The sequence below is a fragment of the Bemisia tabaci genome, chromosome 1 (assembly GCF_918797505.1).
Source record: "Bemisia tabaci chromosome 1, PGI_BMITA_v3".
Taxonomy (NCBI): Eukaryota; Metazoa; Arthropoda; class Insecta; order Hemiptera; family Aleyrodidae; genus Bemisia; species Bemisia tabaci.
Window position 1 is genome coordinate 27265159 of NC_092793.1, and position 22584 is coordinate 27287742.

General features: G+C 34.6%; 2 protein-coding genes across 3 annotated transcripts; one reads left to right on the forward strand and one right to left on the reverse strand.

Moving 5' to 3' along the window:
- Positions 1 to 924: 924 nt before the first annotated feature.
- On the reverse strand, positions 925 to 11598 carry LOC109041203 (mitochondrial intermediate peptidase). The gene is made up of 11 exons (XM_019057457.2): positions 11126 to 11598; positions 10660 to 10769; positions 9867 to 10019; positions 8675 to 8941; positions 7994 to 8182; positions 7652 to 7787; positions 5676 to 5886; positions 4713 to 4840; positions 3880 to 4101; positions 2290 to 2523; positions 925 to 1332 (listed from the first exon to the last, which is right to left on the reverse strand). The coding sequence occupies exons 1-11, from the start codon at positions 11288 to 11290 to the stop codon at positions 1048 to 1050; spliced, it is 2100 nt and encodes a 699-aa protein (XP_018913002.2). The 5' UTR covers positions 11291 to 11598; the 3' UTR covers positions 925 to 1047.
- A 28-nt stretch (positions 11599 to 11626) lies between these two features.
- On the forward strand, positions 11627 to 15425 carry Cchl (Cytochrome c heme lyase). Of its 2 annotated transcripts, none has more exons than XM_019057459.2 (4): positions 11627 to 11778; positions 12114 to 12285; positions 13687 to 13737; positions 14720 to 15425. In XM_019057459.2, the coding sequence occupies exons 2-4, from the start codon at positions 12124 to 12126 to the stop codon at positions 15278 to 15280; spliced, it is 774 nt and encodes a 257-aa protein (XP_018913004.2). In that variant the 5' UTR covers positions 11627 to 11778; positions 12114 to 12123; the 3' UTR covers positions 15281 to 15425. The 2 variants fall into 2 exon arrangements, with proteins under 2 accessions (XP_018913004.2, XP_018913005.2); XM_019057460.2 differs by having other exon boundaries at positions 11742 to 11882.
- Positions 15426 to 22584: the final 7159 nt, after the last annotated feature.

Genomic DNA, 22584 nt, shown 5'->3' on the forward strand with positions numbered 1-22584 from the left:
AAAAAAATCTAGAAATTTTGGGACTAAATTATTTTCCCAATTTTGGAAAAGGTAGGCCGAAAAAGTAAAAGAGCAAAAGAAAATAAAAAGATATCTCTCTGTACTCAACTAGATATTTACTTATCTTTTCAAAAATTAAAAAAAAAAAAAAAAAAAAAAATGGTTTTTCTCGAGAGTTATATGTGTTGCAACATTTTATGGGGCAATTTACTTTTTTCATGAACAAAAATCAGTAGCATTCTTTCAAAAAACTTCTGAAAGATACATACTTTTAAGGGCACAGCCCATTTTCAGAAAATGCTCCTTCTGATATGATGCAAAATGCAAAAATAATTTTTACAAAAGAGCAGATTTAAAAGATCTGCATGGATGGGCAGGAGGAAACAGCAGGAATGGGCCAGTGGCACACATCTCTATTGTATTTGTTGGAGAATATATACTCTTTCTATTCATTTTCTAAAAGTATGAGGTAGACTAAAGCTTCTAGGAATTGTCTATGATTTTTTTTTTAACCCTAACTGACAAAGAAACTCAGTTTTGAAAATGCCAAACATAGGACCCATTTGAAACAATATTTTTCGGTGGTTGTGATGGCGTAGGTGTAGGTCTGAGGCAATGACGTTTGCTGATTGACTGAACTCAGCCTCCGGTATTGCCGTGCTACGTCAAATCTATAGTCAGGTTTTTGTTGGACAGATTTTGATTAGCTTTTCCTCTTAAAAATGGTTTTTTGAAATTTTAATGAACATTTCAGCTTTTCCACAAAATTTTACAATGGTATAACTATTAAACAACCCAGCAAACATTCCTTGCCACTACCTTATTCAGTTTATAAATCCTTGCAAATTCATGAAATTGCTTAAAGGATTTGCAAAAATTTTAAAAGAAAGTAACATAGTGAGAACTCTAGGACAAAAAAAAATATTAACAAAGACTGAAGTGGCTTTCATTGTAATCATAACAAAGTGGAAATATAATACAATGATACATGTCAGTATAATTAGAAACAAAACAAAACAATTGAATTCAATTAATAAAAACTTAAAGTCACACGAGACGGGATGAATTAAATTGGTCAATTTCTTCTAAATAAGATGATGCTATAACTTCCGGTTCAAGTTCTTTTTTGAGAAAATCAGTGACAAGCATCGGCGATGGTTTGCCGCCTCCAAATGCCAGGCATTCTCTCCGGTACTTTTCACCCTGATCGCGATCAAAAGGGTTTGATTGGAAGTAAGATTTCCAAATGTCTGCTGCGATAGAACGGGACAACAGGTAAGAATAGTATTTGGCTCCATAACCAACAAGGTGAGAGAATCGAAGTTGCCATGCCTGCAAAAATTAATAAAAATGTAAGTCAAAACAAAGCTAATGGTAGTCGGAGTATAAAACTTAATTTTTAGAAAAATGTTAAAATCAACATATTTCTGCCTCGAAATTAATAAAAGAAATGTGTTATTCTTCCATGGTGTATTCAATTGAAGAGCAGTAGATTGGAAGAAAATCTTTAATTCACCAACTTCCACTAAAACAGAGATGGCACAATTTGTTGACATGGTCAACTGATGAAAAGGCTAAGCTGACATTGCAATTTTTGCAATTTGCGGAGTGGGACAAGGAGTGATGCAGGGGGAGGGGATGTCCTGAGGACTACTTTTCTTAGTATAATGTGTACAATCTGCTGATAAAACTTCCACTCGAAAGCTGTCAAGAACTTGAAACCTTTTGGCAAGATACTTGGATCTTTAGGCTTTTAAAATTCTGTCACGGCATTAAACTCTCCATCAAAATTGATCTTTACTTATTATGGAGCGGGGACAAGCAAAATGAAGGTACGTAATCTTCCCATTCTTTCACCTATTAGTAAACAGGGTTCATAACAGCTTTTTGAGACCAAAATCAAGGACTTAAGGGGACATTTAAAAGGGAAGTTTCCTTTTCCTTTACCGTAAATTTCTGTTCCATACTTGAAGAGGAGCAAATACATGATGTCAAGACAAGATTATTTGGCATTTTAAAATATCTAGGAAAACAGGAGGGAAAGAACAGTTGTCAACGCAATACCCCATTGATGTAGAAATCAAGTATTATTCTAGAAAATTTAAGAAAAGCTTCAGGTATGTTATAGGACTTTCCAAAGTGTCTTAAATCTTGATGAAAATTGTTAACTCCGAACATCGTTTTGATATGATAAAAAGAGGAAATGGAGTATATTTACAATTGTGAAGGCTTTGTCAATACTCTAAAAATGAATAGATTGGAGCCAAGGAAAACATATTGCCATCTTACCGTATTGGGGACATATGGGACGCTGTAATACTCATTCTGAAGCTCCGCTAAGACTTCTGTTGTAGATTGCTTCAAGGGATGTGAGTTATGATATTCTTGATCCATTGCAGAATAGAAAACTTGTGCTTGGATTTCCGATGCTTGGAACAGATACTTACTCCTCTTCAGCTGGTCAAGCATGGCATCAGGGATGGGTTCCGATGTTGAGTAATGCTTGGCAAATGATTTCACAACCTAAAATCAAAATGCATTCATTCAAAATAACAGCTCAAGTGAATTAATCATAAGTAGGGAACATGTATCAAAGTTGTCTGATGTGTAGAAAACTTAGGGTCATGCAAGGAGCTTTTTCCATTTTTTGTAAAACTGCATCTATAATAAAAATGAGAGGAGTAGAGCACAATGGTGCATTGTTTCAAAGAGTTAGGTTTTTGGCAGGTATGTAAAATGACTTCAAGTTGGTACATTTTGACTGAAATGATCAAAATTCCTTGACTTCACATTCACAATTTGCAAGTGCAGAACTGAAAATGAACAATTACTTTCATTAATTTCACTGGGAATGACAGAAAGATGTGAACTTTAACGTTACTTTAGATATTTATTATTTAATACTGACTAAGACAGTGATTCCTCATTAAAAATTGTTCCTCTTTACGGTATTTGGAGTATGATTTCGAGCATTGAGCCCCAAACCAGTCGGGGAGGCCGTTTGATGGTATGGACTATGCTAGTATGGACAATGCTGGTATTTTTTTCTTCTTTCTTTCAGATTTCAAGTTTCAAGATTTTTAAAAATTCCAGCCTTTTTTTCAATTTCCAAGCATCTTCCTGATTTTCCTAGCCTGGTGAATTTTCTGGTAATTCCCAATTTTCCAGATTTGTAGACACCCTGTCTAATCAAGAAACTTTTCACGACGGAACTGACAAAAAACAAATGATGTAACCTCAATGTAGATCCCTCCTTCTGTGAATTTATAATCTGAAATGAGAATACATACAAATATAATTGTAATTAAAGCATGTAAAAGATTCTCAATTTTAATCCTTTCTGTCTTGTTTTCTGATTGGAGTACTAATGTATACCATGGGTCAGTTGCTCTGGTCACAGAATCAAGTTTTGATGCTTGATTCTTGTAGATCAGCTAAAAATAATAAGATCTGTTCAATCAGCAACTCTCCATGTTCAATAATAACTAGGATATCGCCTTTTTAAAAGTCAGGTTTTTGATGTCATCCACCGCGATAGTGACACCCTTGTTTTTTCCACCTTGCTTTCATCAGTCGGTGCGACGCACATTTTCACTGGTTACTCAATGTAAAACTCGGATGAAAGCAAGGTGGAAGAAATCAAGGGTGTCACTACCGCGGTGGATGACGTCATAAACCGAATTTTTCAAAGCGCAATATCTCCGTTAATATTGAACATAGAAAATTGCCGTTTCGACAGATCTTAGTATTTGTAGCTAATCTGCAAGAATCAAGCATGAAAACACAATTCTGAGACCAGCGCAACTGACCAGTTAGAAATAGGCATACGATGGCTAAAACGAATCTACTTATTTCAATCGAAGAAACAATGATTCTTACCCTGTGATCAGATGCAAAGTACTCCATCAGTACTGACGGTACCTCCGCAAAATCGGTGCTACATCGAGTGCCGCTAACGTGCTGATAGTTTGTACGAGCTAGCATAGAGTGTAGTGCATGACCCATTTCATGAAACAGATTGTCAACTAGTGATGGAGTTAAAAGACTAGGACAACCCCAAGTTGGCGTTGGGAAATTTAAAACAACTGCCACAATTGGATTCTGAACAAAAATCAATTGAACACAATTAGGATCATTGCTGAATTTTACCTTAGAGTCAACTGTTTACCTTATATGAAAAGAGAAGAAACACTATATGAAGTGCAAATCAGTATCAGCAGGAATTTTTTTCCTCCTGAAAAATTTTGAAAAAAAATAGGGAACGATTGATTTTTTTCCCCCTCGCAGAATTCGAGGATAATACTGGAGAATTCAGAAATAATTATATTTTTGGAAATTACCATGTTTTTAGACACATCAGGGTTGACGCCAAATAAGTCTACATACTTTTAGAGTGCAACACTTGATCCGCTGTCTTTAGTTTAGCATTAAAAGTAAATACAAGAATCAAGATAATGGACTCTCTATCGCACTTTTAAAGTGCATATCTTTATTTGACAAGGACTGATCTAATCAAAAGTTTTTTTTAAGGATGTGTTCCTTGTGAAAAATGCAACTTAACTAATTCAGACTTTCATCTTAAGTCTCACCTTGGTGCAAAAAATTGGCTACCTCAGAAAATGAACTATTGCTTTCTTGCTTTTGCCTCTTGCCTGTAAAAGTAGTTACCTACTTAAAATGGAAAAGAGAGAAAATAATAAAAAAAAACTCACTTGATACGATCCATCTGGAAGAGTCCTGCCTCCTTGAATGGTAAAATGACAGTCTTGATTTGGTTTCCCATGCCGTTCATAAAAATCACAGTAGATATACCCCAGAAGACCTTCAGTCTCATGCGTTACTGAAATTAAAGTATATTGTTTATCAGTTGACCGACACGGCAATTTACTCAAAAAAGGAAATAGTTAGAAGAGTATCAACTTCTCAAATTAAGAAGGACATTTGTAATGTATACATCATTTTTTTTTCCAAGGCGAATACAGCCATGCCATTGATGAGGAACGTCTCTTTACTGTTATGCTCTCAGCTTTCCAAGAAGTCCTCGTTTTTCGTATTTGGTGCATTGGTTAGTGAGTGACATCATGTATACGCATTCACCTTTCACCGGCATGTTTTAAAAATATTGGCTATCTGCAGAGTACATATTCCTTTACAGCCTCTTGCAATTCTACATCCGTGTAGAACTTTTGATCACTAAAGCTCCTTTTTAACTCAGGAGAAAGATGAGATCGCTTTTGCATTGAAGTTCCCAAAACAATCCTTATCAATTGAGAAAACCCTGCTGTCAGACAAGTTTTTCAGCACACCATTCATATGAATATTTCAGAGGTGCAACTGCAAGAGGTAGGTGCGATAAAAATGACATCACTTTCTAAGTCGTGCACCAAATTTGAAAAAAAAGGGTAAAATTTCGATTTGAGAACATGTATTGCGGTGCTCAAGTTGATTCACTGTCTTGTGGCCCATATCTTCATTGGTTTTGAAGGGAAAATACATGAACATCCCTACTCAATTAAAACTCCTTCTAGTTGTGAATATTTCTTTCAGCCAGAGATTGGTATTGAGAGTAACAAATGAATTGTAGACGCTCATAATAGAGAACAAATCTCTTTCACTTCTTAATATTCAAACAAACCTTTTAAAGAAGATAAGATAAGTTTACTACTTGCTCTTACCAGCTAATTTGTAAACTTCCGGTGACCATACTTCTCCATGTTTAGTTCCTTCAGGAACCAGGCTAATTCCAAACAAACAGTTGAATAAATTGCTAAGACCTTCCATGCAGCCACCAAGAGGAAAATAGGGAGCATACTGCTTTCCTGATACATTGAGCCACTTCCGTTTGGCTTTGTTCGTTAAGTATGGCACATCCCAAGCTGCTAAAGGCTTCAAAATAAAGGAGAACAACATTGAAAATAAGGGTACGAGGATTTGATCAATTCATAGTGCTAAAGTGTTTAGTGCCAGGTAACAATTACATACAGGAAGAAGAAATTTTAATGACACTATACATGTGAGAGAACAAACCATATTGTATTCAGTTCCAAATTTAACTAAACTTCATACTTTTGTGAAAGATGACATTATCTTTAAAACCAAAGAATCAATAGGATTAATTTGAATTTAAAGCCTGTTTTATTTTCTGTGAAAATATGCATAATCAAATATTGAAGGAATAATACTAGGTATTGAAGATACATAAGAGAAGTAACTAACTAAAATGAAAAATTAACATTTTGCCAGAAAAGATTAGTTGAATGAAATGATTTCAGTTCTTATCTCTCTGACTAAAAGCTCAGAGCTGTCCGCGCCACGCTGTTCAGTTAGGAACCAACAGCTCTGGTTATCAACGTTTACGATACATCAATAGTTCTGCAATAGACTGCGTTAACATATATGTTTATATGAGTGGTATGAACACTGAACAACCTAAAACTTATATTTGATTACAATTTATTGCTTTATTCCAGCATGTTTATATTATTATACTGTTGAGTATGTAAAAACCTCGGATTTTGCAATTTCCATGATCTTCAACATGACCAGCAATATAAATGTGTGATTATGTTAGTGACCAAATTATAAACTAAAAAGAACCTATAGTAAATGTTTAGTAATTCAATTTTCTACCTCCAGAAATGAGTTTAAAATTATTTGTAAGTGTTAAAAGTTACTGATTTCTGCATGATTAGATATCAATTCTAGGAGAAGTGAGGTCTAATTTATGCATTAGTCAAAGGGTCAATTGGACCGCGTTAAACAGAAAGGAACCAAGCCACATCAGCTATTGCCAAATGGGCCTGTTGCAAACTTTTGCTAGAGCAGAATGAAGAGTTGTTTCCTGTAGATAATGCCTCAAAAATCACGATGAGCGCATCGGCAAAGTCTGAAATGCACTCATAAATTCACAATCTGCGTAAGAAATTTGCGTTATTTTGAGCTCCCTGCTTCAAAGACGATACTACTGCACAGGTGAACATTTTGTTAGAGGAGTCGCTCCATCGTCGGCAATATTCATCATGGCCGACGCTTGCGCAGTTCCTCGCGTAATTCGAGGAGAGTTCAAGGTCAATTAAGGCGGGCGAGGAAAATATGAACGTAAACACGCCGATTGTTATACGGTTTAATCCTGTTCAGGTGTTATCTCGTCCCATCACACGTGTTTTGGCGGACTGGCGTCGGCCATGGTGAGTATTGTCGCCAATGGAACGACTCCTCTAACAAAATGTTCACCTGTACCGTAGTATCGTTTTCGAAGCGGGAAGCTCAAAAAACTGCAAATATCTTACGCAGATTGTGAAGTTATGAGTGCATTTCAGACTTTGCCGATGCGCTCATCGTGATTTTTGAGGCATTATCTGCAGGAAACAACTCTTAGTTTTGCTCTAGCAAAAGTTTGCAACAGGCCTGTTTAATTGGGCAATTTAATTTTTTACATGAAAACGGTTGTGCGGATTTTTGTGTAAATTTCAGTGAAAATTTTCCAAGGTACGAAGCAAATTCCCTAAAATTTTCAAAGAAATCCGAACAAACGTTCTCTCGTAAAAAAATTAATTGCCCAGTTAAACTTGGCAATAGCTGACGTGGCTTGGTTCCTTTCTGTTAAACTCGGTCCAATTGAGTGTAAATATTGATTCTAATTTCATTATACCTTGTCACTCTCAGCTGTCTTTACTTCCTTCAGAATTGAAAAATCCATCTCTGCGTACGGTTTCACAAAGTTTTTCAGTAATGACAAGAACTGCTTCACTGTTTCTGGGTCATCAAAAGTGTTGGATTTTAATACTCTGAAAGATAAAAAAGGAATGTAATTGAGATACATTTTTATGATTTTAGATGTTTTATGGAAAAAAGGGAAATGTTGGAAGATAAAACATATGTATTAAAAAAGCACTAAAAATTGTGAGAGTTACATTTTTCAAAGCTTTCCATAAAATATTATTAGTCTGAGTTACAAAATTTAATCGCAATGTATTTGTGTGATCAAAAATACCTATGGGCGTAAGATGGGAACCCGCAAACTTTGGCTAATTGTGATCTGGAGTCGAGTAATTCATTCAACAGGTGCTCCTGACTAGGATTGGGAGCTAAAAATATTTTGTAAGCCACTTCTCGAACAAACTCATCCGCAGATTCCGAACATAATCCATGCACATAGACCCGATGACCATCTGAATGGAAGCTGAAAAAAATTCAGAGACATTGTATTTTTTTACTTTTCACTATAATTTTAACTATGTATGACTCTCAATGCAAGAAGGGATCTATGGGCTAAAAAACTCTTAAAATCAATGTTTTAGTGCCACACCTTCAAAGAGTGTATAACAAACACTTTGAGAAAATCAACCCTTTAAAAAATTCAAACCAAGGCGGGGACACAGGAAATGCCCAATTACGCGCCCAGTAGGTCCACTCATGGTCTACTTAGAGATATTCCCAACTACTGAATCAGTCTCAGATAATCAGAGCACCCCAATTTGCACAAAATTTTAATTTATTTTTCAACAAGGTACAGTTAAGGCCATTATTTACAAAAAAAGAAATAAGTACAAGCTTTGGCAATCTTATTTTCATTTGTATCATTCAGCCCACATGAAAAATATTGGCCAATGTCCTGTAAGAAAAAATGCTATGTATATGATCTCATTTACAGAGAGAGATATATTTAACTTACTTATGTCTTATTGAAGCTGGAATATCAGTCAAAGTAACTTCTTTGGCATATGAGCAGCCTGCCATGAATCGTTGACCAGTTTGAAGAATGTAGTCATTCAACTTCACAACACCATTTCTCAGTTTTTCATCAAGGTGAATGCCGCTCTGTTCAAAATCAAAAAGGAATAACTTTGCCACATGATCATCCACATCTGTGGTAGGAAGTACGTCTCCGTTCTCGATGGCATTTTTCAAAGAATCATAAAGTTTTCTGCGGGTGTTCAATCTGAAAATTGTGTAAATAAATATTAAGAGTTATGTGCCTATAAAAAAAAAGACAGAAATTTTGATAACCTAAAAATAACAGTAAGTATCTCTCAGTAAGAAAGAGATGAAGAAATTATGCATTCGATAAGTCAGAAAGAAAGAGGTTAAAGGAGCTACTTCTCAGAATACAAAGAGCAAGTTTTATAAACTTTAGCTCAGAAATAAGATACTCAGGTGTTTTCTTAATAGTAGTCTCTGGAAAAAAGACAATTACGGTCCAATACGGTGTACCCACAATTCCAACATTAAAAATTTGCTTGTGTTTTATTTCCTAAAAAAAGAGGGAAACTAACTGAAAGTTTGCCTTGTAATATTTTGTAAATTTTCTTTACATAATCAAAAATTACTGAAGAAAATTTCAAGGAGAATTTGCGTTAGATAAATTGGCAGTTGTTTACTTCCCATTTACAGGACCTTGCCACCGTTCAATAGCGATCAAAGAATGACTAGTGCGACAATGATGTTGTGCTGAAGTTGTATGCAGATACCAAAAACTGATAACTGCGTCTGGGGAGATGTTTTTGTCTACTGCATGTGAGAGTCAACAAACAACTACCGACTTATCTGATGTGAGTTCTAGTTTTCTTTCAAAAAATGAAATGTAACCAAAGGTTTTGAACATTGCAATGAAGACTTGCATATTATAACTTTAGCCATTAATATATTGGAAGCTGTAAAGCTAGACATTGTTCTCTAATAGGTATTGTTGATGATAAGTGGGACTAACAGAAAAATCCTCCTAACTATGAGGTTTTAGATGATCTTGCTTTGCCTCCTGGAGGCAGGAACAGGGGCATTTGATTGTTTCATTATTTTCAGAAGAAATTACTTACGTAAAAGTAAGCAAAACTATTTATGCCTTGACACAAGGAATTTTTACTTACTGTTCAACCAAGCAGCTGACACTAATACAGGCATCTTCAGCTGCTGCTGCGAATTGTTTATCAGGATGGACTATGCGAATAAATTCTGCTAGATCTGCTACCTGACAGAGTGCATTTGATAGCTCATCAAAAATTTCAACAATTTTTCGGGTTCTGTGGGAAAAAAATAATGATTATCCTCAAGTTCTGATGAATAAGAAGCTGAGAAGTTTAAGCCTAGACATCTACGCTGAGGCGCAAAATGAGAAAAAATTCAAATGAAACCTAGAGATGGTTTAAAATAAAACAGTAAGGAAGAAAAAAATCCGGCCTTAATTTGAAATTTGTGAATAGTACCACCCTTACTAAAATGAAATCAGTAGAATTCGGGCAGTTTCGTGGGTCCTACCTTTCGAAATTAAATTCATTACAATAGACAAATAGACTACTGCAGTAAAACAGCAACTTGCTTGCGGTGCTTTAAAATTTCTGCTCTCATTTTAACTAATCAAAAGATGAAAAACCTTTGCTACTGCTTGAAATTTTCACAAAATATTTCTCGTGGAGAAGAGCATTTTCAAGAAATAATGTAAAGTACTTTTCCATTTAAAAAACAAAGTATCAGAGGAAGTCTGCAGCATTGCAAACCAAGTGCAGTTTTATCGTTGTCATAGTGTTTATCAGCTATCATATAGAAGCAAAGTAAGTAAGTCTGAAGATAGCTGCTCTTAGAAAGTTGAGAGTAATTTACTGAGTTTGGAAAAGTAAAGAAGTAGTGTGCTGAATTTTTAGGAATTGACAGAACAAAAATTACCGTTTTGGACTTTCCGCTTCTTCAAGTAGTCTATTTGTATCAATTTTGGCTTGTTCTTTCAACAGATAAAAGCCATCGAAAGACCTCAGAGGGCCGATTCCGAACAAGCCCTAGAACAGAGAGAATTAGATACAGTGCTTCATTTAATGAGCGTTACTTAGTGAGAATGTGTCCTTCAAGGATGTGAAAAAAGCTTGAGCACATGATCTTTTGCTCTTGGTGTGAAGAAATCCTTGTACAGGTGAGAAAACTTTAGTGCGAAAACAGCATTCTTAAAGAAAGAACTGAAATAAACACTGATTTTTACAATTTTGAGCAATATCTTTCTTCTTTTAAAGCATAGCAGGAGCCACTTCACACTGGCAGTTTGGATCCTCTTTCTGAGCTTCATTTGTAAAGAATGTATATCACAAACATACCATAACGTCAAAACCACTTGGGTAGGTACAGTATAATGGTGACTTACCACATTTTCTAGATTTAGTGAGAGTTTTCTTGCAGGTTTGGCATTAAATAAAGTTGCTAATGGAGACCAAGTAGACACATTTTTTTTCAATAATCTGGTGATTACTTTCTTCGAAGACAACGTATTGCGTCGTGAGATTGAAGTAAAAATAGAACTAGACGACATTTTCTATGGCAGGAAAAAAAAGAATATTATACATGGCATTACTAAAAACTATGTGGTAGTTCAATGATTCCTATGAGTAGAAGACTCTGAGCACTATCTCAGGTCTATTGAATTCATTCATTGTTGACAATATTGGAAAAGATCGGATAACATAACATCACACATTAAAAACTTTAATACAATTATAAGCAGTATGACTTGGTTAAACTAAATAGATCGAGAGGTCCACTTGCACCAGAGCTTAGACATAAAACTAAGACGGAACTTCGCTTTTAAAAACATTTTGGCACTTTTTTCAAGATATCACAAGATATGACGAAACATTCAGGTTGAATATACGTTTAACCTCAAAATGGTCACACTGGTAAAATTTAAGGTTATGTTACATTGTTTACTTACCTCAGGTGGGCTGTGACATCTTCTCGTATAGTTTTTCTTCTCTAACCATCACCACAATTCTCTCTTTATATGGATATCAATTTTTGGAGGTAATTTTTCCATTTTTGTCAAAAACTTCAAATCAAGCGTACCTTTGCTCCTCTTGGAATTTCTAAGTTTTAAGGGGGCTCATGGGCCCTTAACCTTCCCGGCAGTAAGTATGACCCCCTTTCAGTCCTTTTTCGCACTTTAACATTTTATCCATTTATTTGATTTGTACTCATTCATTCTTTACCCAGGGCGTATTAAAATTATTTCACTTCACTTCCTTTCTATATCATTGCACACACCCAAATGTTGAAACATGTGATCTCCGATTACATAATCCTGTGTTTTGACCATTTGAGCATGTTTGACTGAATAAACTATATGTGCCTGCTTTCAGATAATCGAACATGGGAAACTCTGTCTCAACTGTATCTGCTGCTCAAATTGCTGCGAGTCAAATTGTCGGTAAGGTTGACGAACCTATAGCGGGGCATCATGGATCAGCCTTCTCCAGCAAGTACCTCAGTGGTGAAATTCCTCCTGAATGTCCAATGCACATTTCAAGAAAAGTAAGATCCTTGTTAATAAGTACATATTTTTTTCAGGGATGTTTGGTACCGGGAGCTCAAGAAGCCCTGAGATCTATCAATGAGTGAAGAATTCTTAGTTTTGTTCCTTAAGGCCAACTTTTTTTTTTTTTTTTTTTTTTTTGGGCTCTTCAATTGTAAAATTTTATCCTCACAGGATAAGTACCTACTTAATCAGTTCTAATCTGAGGGATGTGGATTTTTTGGAATAAATTGATTTCTGTTTAAAAATTGATAAAAGCTGAATAGATTCGAATATCGATTCGAAAAAATCAAAATTTTTTTGCCTCTACCAGAAATGCCAAATTTTATCTTACTGCAATGAATGTAATTCAGTTTTCCACGAAATTTCAACAATATTTCAGGGGTGAAAAAGTCATCACAAAACAGGAAAGAGAAATGTCTGTAGAATAAGCTTAAGCCTTTGAGAAAAGCCTTGGCAGCCAAAAGAATGGAAAGTATCTAAAATTGCATCAATTCGAGGAAAAAAATGATTCGGTTGATTAATCCCAGTGAAAAAATCTATTCGATTTTATCAATTTTTCTGGTAAAAAAATTGATGTTTTGATCTAATCCATTAAAAATCCACACCCCTTATCTTGACCCTTTCACCCCTCAGCAAGTATTCAACACAGCTAAAGTCACTGGAAGTTGCATCATTTGATTGGCGGAGCACAAGCTAGTATTAGAATGTGACTGCCCACATTCAAAGGCTCTTAAGTAAGTCCATTGGACCAAGTTCATCAGAAAGGAACCAGCCCACAAGTTGAAACTGAGAAAAAGAGGTTGAAGTTTTATTCCTGCATCAGGCTCAATGTAGAAAATAAACTTCAGCCCCTCTTTCTGTTTTTCGACTTTCAGTTTTTGGCAGGAGAGAATATACAGCTAGTGGAACTCAAGAACATTCTTAACTCAATTTTTTTGAAAATGTGGGTTGGTTCCCTTCTGATAAACTCGGTCCCATTAAAACTCTAGATCGAGTTTTTAACACAACAGCATCAAGGAGTGTTCGCTGAAAATTTTGGGACAAAACTTAAGTTACCATGGCCTAAAGTTTGTAGTTCAAAAAATTTAGTCGTATGGAAAAGCTTTTCAAACTTTTAATTTGCTGCCTTCAAGGTATGGAATTGCCCTATCATGAAGCAACTTTACACTAAGTAGTTGACACAGAAATAAATTGGGCTGCTTAAATTACACTCTTCAGGACACGGGAGAGTTTTCCAGCGGAATATCATTTTTTTATCTAACTTGGCAAAAATTGCTCTATTGAGAATTTTGTCCAAGTGGACAGTCACCAATAAAGATATGCAATTATTTTTTCATCCTAGGTATGTTATTCTTGTTATTTACCTTTTTAATATTTGTGTTGAAATATTTTTGCAGGGTTCTCAGGCTAATCAACCTGCAGAATATGAAATCAATCCTTTGAACATGGTGAGATAAATTGTTCCTATTTTTTGTTCATTTACTTTTTTTCTTACCACCAAGCGGGCATTGGCTAGTTTGAAGTTGCCAATGGGTCATCTCCCGGTAGGCTCCAAAAAAGTTGCGGTTGCATTTGTGGCTTTTATTCACAGTACTCACCCACCAATTGACGGTTTGTACCACTTTATCTGGGTGGAATTTGTGTTACATTACATTTGGATCGCATTTAGCATAAAGGAACCAGCGCGATTTAGTGAAAATGTTGCTTCTTCATATTTATCTGAAAAAATGTCCCAGAATAGCAAATAGATATCGCTTCCCACCACAAACTTGTTAATTTTAAATGAAAATCATTGTGTAAAATAATACTGTACTTGTATGAAGTATATTTTTAAAGAAAAGAAGAAGTTTCATGATTTTGGAAACACTGTATTTGCGCTGATTCCCTTCTGCTAAGTGTGATCCATTTGTAGTTTCCATGGTGGCAGGACTGTGCCTTTTAGATCACATGAATCTGCCAGTCTCCAAGCAGCATAGCCCGGGTTTGGGTCCTGCTTAAACATCAAACGTTGCTCTTAATGCTGGAAATTACTGCATTTTGAAATGTACCATGGTTAAGGCATTTTGGTGGAGTTTGATAGTGCTGCCATATATTATACAGGACTGCCAAAGGAGGCGAGATCTGACTTGATATCATGTTTGTTAACAATTGTAATTTGACCTAAATAAAAATTTTCAGATCAAAGCTGAGAAAAGGAAGTTACGATGAAATAATAGAATTTGGTAAATATTTGTGCTCTTCTATCTCAGGAAGTCGTATAGCCCAACTACTTGAGTCATTGTAAATTTACCTTCAAAATGCTCAAATCTTTTTATTTTTTCTTGTCAAATACAACCATAGTCTACAATGTTAGAGTTTCAGAATTGAGCAAAAGCTTGTTAAAATGTGTTCCCTTTCTCATAGTAATTGTATTTGATGATTTTATTTCAGATGGAACCAGCAAATCAGAAACCTGCACCTGATCAGCCATTCCCTCTGCCTACAAATAGAGAAATATCATCAATACCAAAAGCAGCTGAAGAAGGTGGATTTTGGGTGTACCCCTCCGCACAAATGTTTTGGAACGCCATGTTGCGCAAAGGTTGGCGATGGAAGGACGATGATCTCAACCCTGCTGACATGGAACATATTATCAAAATCCACAATGCAAATAATGAGCAGGCATGGCAAGAAGTTCTCAAATGGGAAGCTCTCCATGCGAAAGAATGTATGGAACCAAAATTGAAAAGTTTTGGAGGTCGTGCGAAAGATTACTCTCCTCGAGCAAGAATACGACATTTAATGGGTTATGAGTATCCTTTCGATCGCCATGATTGGATCATAGACCGAAATGGGAAAGAAGTACGCTATATCATTGACTACTATGATGGTGGAACTTTAGATCAACATCATAGATTTGCTATTTTAGATGTTAGACCAGCTTTAGATTCATGGGAAAGTGTATGGGACAGAATGAAAGTGGCATACATGAGATGGAGGTACAGTGATTAATTACCAAGAATACCATTCTCCTATTTATTTCATGTTTCTTTAGTCAATACTTCACTTAGTGTTCTCCTCATGTATTTGCTGTACCTCATCTTGAAACTGTAATTTTGTTGTATTCATGTTTCTATTAAAAATAATGATCACTGAATTAAGTACATCTGTTACCTCCCATACTTTGAAGTATCATGGGTGGCTGTAGCCACCTCCGGACAAATCAAGGAACAAGAAAGGTTGAATTTTGTCAATGTCTGAGCTGCTATCATTTCTGGAATGCCCTATAAAAGCAAGTTACCAAATGACAGTCTGCCCAAGCATTGAATGGGTCTAGGTCCGCAGTTTTTTTTAGTTCCTACCCTGCATTAGCTAGTTAATTAAAGAAATATTTTAATAAATGTTTTTTATGTGATGTAAAAAATTTTGTTTCACCTCGTAGCCATTAAAAGAGAGAGATAGGAGATAAAAAAAGGAGATAGAGAGAGGAAAAGAAACATGTTTTCAGTCCTGAACTCTCATAATTAAAAGTAATTGACAACCACAGGAAATACAATTTTCAAGTCATTGAAGTATCTTTGATAATAGGAATCATTTTTAGAAGATAACTTGATCGATCAAACTTTTTCCGTTTTTTAAAATAACATGTTTCCATAATTGCACTATCCTTAAAAATAAATCTAAGTTTTTTTCATGGGAGCATTCAATACATCTATGCCTCCCTCCCTCCCCTGCCATTCATGCAATAATCATCCAATTTTCCAAAAATTTAAATTTGATGAAGCTCAAAATACGCCTGACTGGTCTGTGGTAACTATGACTAGATACTTATAGCCATGTCCAATCCAAAACAAGATGTGGCTGGCTTTGATCGCGCAATAGGCGAAAATGTGGACCGAAACATATGAATTAGATCTAAGTTTGCATTTACTTGTAAGGTATGTCCTAAGCTTCATAAATATCTTTAGTTTTTAAAAATTGATAATTTTTTGAGGAAACAACTAGATGAGTGCAAGACGGTTCTCATTGCTCTTCATATTAATAACTTCACACTTTTTAGATACATATAATGTTTAATATGTACAACTTTAGCAGCTTATGCCACCCGCATATTCTTCTATACATATAGAATCTATGCCAAATAAGTTTAGGCACCTTTACAGTGAGGCAGAAGATCCACTTTCTTGATTCTTGTATTTACTTTCAATGCTAAACTGATGATTGCTGATCCTCTAAAAGTGCACAGACTTGCCACATTTTATTTTTTTTATTTTTTTTGGCCCCCCTAGTGCATCTTTTGCACTTATTAAGTTATTACCCCCTTCAACTACCCCTTCTACCCTTTCCTATTGTGTAGTGACACTTGATCAGTTCTCTCCATTTTTAGTCATTTTTTGGATCGTTAAATATCTTAGGAGTCCTCAGAGGAAACTTTTTCTTTGAATATAATAATTGTAAATTTTAAGAATTTGTGTTTTTCTTCTTGTTGGAATTGTTTGTCTCAGTGTACTATGTATCTATGAAAATAAGATATAACTCCGAATCATGGTGATAAATTCGATTGGTTACAGCTTTATGTCTTATAAACAAGATATTTTTTAATTCGCATTTGTCATCTCACGTAAATACTAGCTATGGAGTGATCAGTCACTCCTTTTGTAAATTTTTAGCGCCGGCTGTATCAGAGAAGGGGGAGGGGGCACTTCACTTGTTGCTTCAGAGTCTGAAACTAGACTAGTGGAACTTAAAAACCGTGCAAACCTTCCTTAAGAGTGATGTAAATCTATGGTTTAAAATTTTTTCGAAATTACATTCTTGATTTTGCATATTTTCTGTAGGAAGACTTTTGACTCCTCTTTGCAATTGGAGGATATTCACGATTATACCTCCCTCTTGCGTCCTGTCACAGAATTGATTAAGGCTGTGTTAAAGCGACCGCAATAAAAGTCTGACTCATGGTTAACGACTAAAAATTCATAGTTTTATCACTATTCTTGAAAATTCTGCTAATTTTTTCTTAATATGATGCTTCATATTTTCGAACAATTTTCTACAAAGTAATTTTTTTTTTCTCACACCATTCTTTTTTGCTCACAGATGGCTCCTTATAAGTGCCAAGGCATGAAAAAACCTCTCTTGCAAAAAACGGATTAAATACAATTACATTCTGTAGATTCAGGTTTCACCCGAGTGGATACCATACCATTGGTGTAGTACTAGGTATCTATTATTTCAGTTCCAAAATGAATTATTAAACTGAGATATTAGCAGGTGATAAATTATCTTTGATAACTTTTAAAGATTACCCCTACCGCTCTCAAGTATTACTATCATTTCCTCTCAATTTTTATTTTAAATATGCTCCCTCTCTCTTAAAAAAAAAAATAAAAAAAATATACTTGCCCTCTCAACAAGACTTTTACTTGTCATTTTTGGGAATTTTTCTTTTAGATTTGATCATTGAGTTTGAAAACTATCTAGTTCTGATAATTTTAATCTTACAAGAGACAATAAAAACTGCAAGACAGTAAAAAGTTTAGGCCTGAAAAATGAAAGCTATATCTTAAGAGGAAATGGTTGAGAGTTTTATAACAAAAACAAAAACTGGACCATACGCATCCAAGTAGATTAAATCAATGTCAATCAATCTGAAGGAATTATTTTCAATCCCCGAGAATTACCCTCTTTTTGGGGATGTTACCTTATTTCTTAATATGTTCAACCACCTCAGGCACTTTCTACTTTGATTAAGGAAAACCCTTTCGCCAGTAGATATGCTAATCCTTGAGGTGTGTTTTTCTGCCAGTAAAAAAATAAAATGAAAATTAGAGGGGACCGTAGTCAGATTGTTTTCGAACTCCATGATTCAATTGGAGCCTAGCGATTCCCAATCGTTAAAGATTTATCAAGACATGTTAATTTTAAGACCAAAGTTGTAAATTCTGTTGTGCATGTGTTATGAAATAAATATTGTGGAGTAATTAGAAACAGTCATTCATCTGATACTCATCCTCAAAACTACTACTCATGTTAAGTAAGGTTTTCTTCTTAACCCCCTTTCATACTTTCACAACGTTTGTGCATACTTAATTCCATTTCAATTTGATCGAAATTGTCTCTGTAGTGGAACATGATAAGAGTTCTAGAAAAGTCAGGGAATTTAGCTGCAAAACCTACAATTTTTTCTCCAAGCCAAAAACATCGCAATTTTCCAACTTCGAGAGACTTTGTGCAAAGAATTCTTAGGAGAAATCATAAAAAAAAGAAAGCAAAAAATTGATGACCAGGTTCTTTAACATTTGTTAAATCTTTAATTTTCCCAGGTTTAAAATCAGGTTGTTCTAAAGATATAAAATACTACAGAGAGAATGACTCTTGAAAAATATATACATAACAATTTATTCCATAGACATATTAACTGTACATTTAACAAAAACAGAACAGTCAAGAATCAGGATCACTTTAAAAGTCTACTTGAAGTACAAAAAATGATGTCATCAATGACACTTTAGTTTGTTTTCACTCAAAAAAACTGCAAGCAAAAACGTTAATGATTATAAAATTCCTCAAGTGAATTTCCAAAGGAGGGAAGATAGTATAGTTGAATGGTCGTGCTTATGCTCGGCAGAAAAACCAATGCATCCCTATTCATATTTTGACCCACAGCCGATCAAATGACAACTATTTAAATTTTTGCTATAAATAAAACAAAAACTGTACTTAAACATTAAAATAGAATTTCTTAGAACCTACAAAAATGCTCAAAGATTTTTTTTCAGATCATTTCCAAAATTTCAAATAGCCTCAGCCCTTCTTAAAAATTTCAGGATAAATTCAACTAGCAAAAGTACTCGGAATAATACATTTAAACAATATTTTGCACTTAAAAACTACTAATTCTGGATTTATTTAGAAGGAGCATATGTGCTGTAGTCTTCCTACGCAGATACATGCTTTCATTAATGAGCCAGAAAGTACCTATATAGTTCCTCATTGTAAAATGTAGTCCATATTTACGGCAGGGTTTCCACCGGAAAGTATGGTTTTGTATTATCATTTTCTTACATACCTATAGATAAAATCACAAGGATTTGATTTCAATGACTTAAAATGAAAAAAGAGGTAGGCCTTACACTCTACTTATTGAAAAGGTTTTCTAACACACGATAATAAACAAGATGCATATTACATCACTGACCATATCTGCTGTGTTCTTTGCCACAGATGGACATGGATTGAGTTTGACAGAAACGTACCAAGTCGCATTTTGGAGACAAAAAAATCAAATGAGTTTGCAAATAATTTTTGATCCCACATTTTCACTTTTCAAAAATTCAAAATCGAGTTAGGTTGTATTTTGAGCGAGAAAATATTCGTTAAACTTTATCATTAACGTTGAGTCTCATGGAGGTATAACAGTTAAAACCACTTTTTTCCGTTTATATTTGATGCGATCGGGTGTGTTTCTGATAGATTTGGTTTAATTTTTGCTCTACTGCTTGAGAGCAACTATTTGGATTTTGGCTCTGTCCAGACGGACGATCGTCGATAAAACTTATTGTTTGGAGAACAAGTTTAACAAACTAGTTTCAACTGATTGTGAATTAGAACTTGTTTGATGAAAATCCCAAAGCTGAGTGTCTATCTTTTAAAAATAATTGATTTGCCAAATTCGGGCCGAACTGCATACACATAATAGTGAACAGTATCAGTTGTTTGTGGAACTCACAGCCCTAGTGGAATGGTCGTTCATCTGAGACAAGTCTTGAGCATTAAAAAAACTCCCCTCCACAGTGTTCTGGTCTTTTGACTATGTACAAATACGTATAATTTTTCGCTTTAGTTACTCATGTTTTGAAGTTAGTTATTAAATCACATGAGATATTTTCTTGGAATGCATTGTAAAATTTATCTTGGTAAGATACTAACATTTAGATAAGATGAAAAATGGAAATGAATCAATATATTCATGGCCATGCAAAACCGTGTATCTCTATTGCAGTGTTTCAAAATTTCCACTCTTATTTAATTTTTTGATGAGAAACAAGCCAACTTTATAGCTACAGAATATGCTGCTTACAGAGAAGAAAAATTCTAGGAGTTTTCAAGTAATTACATTGACTAGTTTTCCGAGGAAAAACTTGAGTATGAAAGGAAGTACGCAACGTTGCAAACGGATAAACGTAGTTTCGCCCTTTGGCCATGGATATGCATTTTACAGCAAGAATTTTTGTGGAGGCGGAGATAAATTATTAAATATTACTAGGTTTACACAAATAAAAATAAAAGGTAATGATATGCACAATGTAATAGTAATCTTTTTTTCTAAAGTTCTTAAATTTCTAATTCAGTGGATTATGACGAAAATTCTTATTAAAATACAAATGGTCAACTAACTGAAATAATGGGTACGTTTTCCCTGAGTAAATCAAGTATTTGAAGGAACACGTGTTAATGGTCTTAGGTAAATACTGAACATTAAATCAGTTGAGGCTTTCACTTGAATGTATCATTTTTATAGATTACTCAGATGATGCACAGAATTGAAATGTAAAAAGTATGAAGGTAAGAAATTTGTGTTTTGTTCGGCTGCTTTTAAAAACTAAACTGGATTGAACATTTCAGATTCCATGCCATATAAGTTCACACTCTTTTAGGAGGCGACAGAGGATCTGCCAACTTCATCCTTGAATTTACTTCCAATCAAGAACAACTGAATCGGTTAAATAACACAGTACAATAAAAATGTAATACAGGGAAAGGATGCTGAAAATATAAAAGATCAAATGCAAAAAATTGAGGGGAAAAAAGTCTCCGTTTCACAATAACAGCGAATCGACGACTAATTTTTTATTTCTTCTTTTTGGTTGAAAATGACAGGTTGTGACTAACTCGAAACGTCCCGGTTACCTACACTACTTAATTTTTTGTGCTTGATCTTTTATACTTTGCAGTAGCCTTTCCCCAGACTAAGTTATTAGCCTCCAATGCTAAACTGAAGACAGCTGCTTTCCTGTTACACTTGGAATATGCGTAAACTTATCTGGCGTGGACTATGCCTTCCAGCAACAGGAATATTGATACAGTTGTATGATAGGAAAAAAAAAGCTGATCTTTATGTAGTATACATTTTTTGGATACACTATAAGACTGGCAATTTTTTTAATGACTTACTTCTCATATTAATTGAAAAACTATCTTAAGATCTAAACGCACTGGACTTTTTCGATTTGCTGTATGAATGATTTTATATTTTAACCGCGAATGGAAAATGTTCAAAAATTAGAGCAGCCAATGTCACTGGCACCTTTAAAAATACCTTACTTTAGGGCTGGTCATGCAGTCACAACATGATAAACCTAATAAATAGAGCTCATGCCATACTTCAGAAGCACAAATCATGGAGATCGATGATGAAAAAATGTAAACCTAGGAGTTTTCATGGAGAAAAAAATTTAAAGTAATTGTAAAAATTTAAAAGTAGTCATCGGTAAAAAATGTTCCATTGATTTTACTTTTTGAAACTGTGATATCACTGTGAGAACTTGTGGCTGTTGCACTGAAAAACTGAGCAAAATTTTTCAGTACTGTACATATGACTAGATTTCCAAAAAAATATTTACAGGTACGTCACTCTAAGTATAAGAATGATAGAGATTACTGGATCGGATTGGAGCAAAAAACCACACAGGGAAAACTAAATGTGAAAAATTAAGATGAAAATTATAAAAACTCACTTGCATATAAAATTATTGAGATGGCAAATGCTGACAATGCCATAATAATAATAATAATAATGTGATGTGCAAGAGAGTTTGTATTATTTTTATTGAAAGTTTTCACATGATAGAGATTAGTTTCTTTTAGGCGCCTGTGCATTACAAGAACATATGGGAAAATACACAACAAAAAATTAAGCATCTAATATTTCTAATAAAATGCTCACAAAAAAGAAGAGTGCCAGTAAAAAAAGCAGCTACGTCCTAGGGTTTCCTTAAAAAAGGCACTTCTGATTTGAGCAGGCCCACAGAAAATGGTAAGTACACTACTCATTAAAAACAATTTCAGTCTCTTATGAGTTTTTTCAGTTAAATATAACTAATATGATCAGTGTTTTTCTTTCAAGAGAAAAGTGCTCACCTGGGTGCATAAACTTCCTGACTATGCAACTGACCCAGTTATCGACGGTGAAACTACCAAACCACGTATCTCGGTTTGCGACGTCGCAGACTTCCTGTCCTACTTTATTTTTTAAATGAAAAGCTACTTAACATCCAGTCTTGAAAATTTCTGTGATTTTTCCTCTTTGTGCGGAG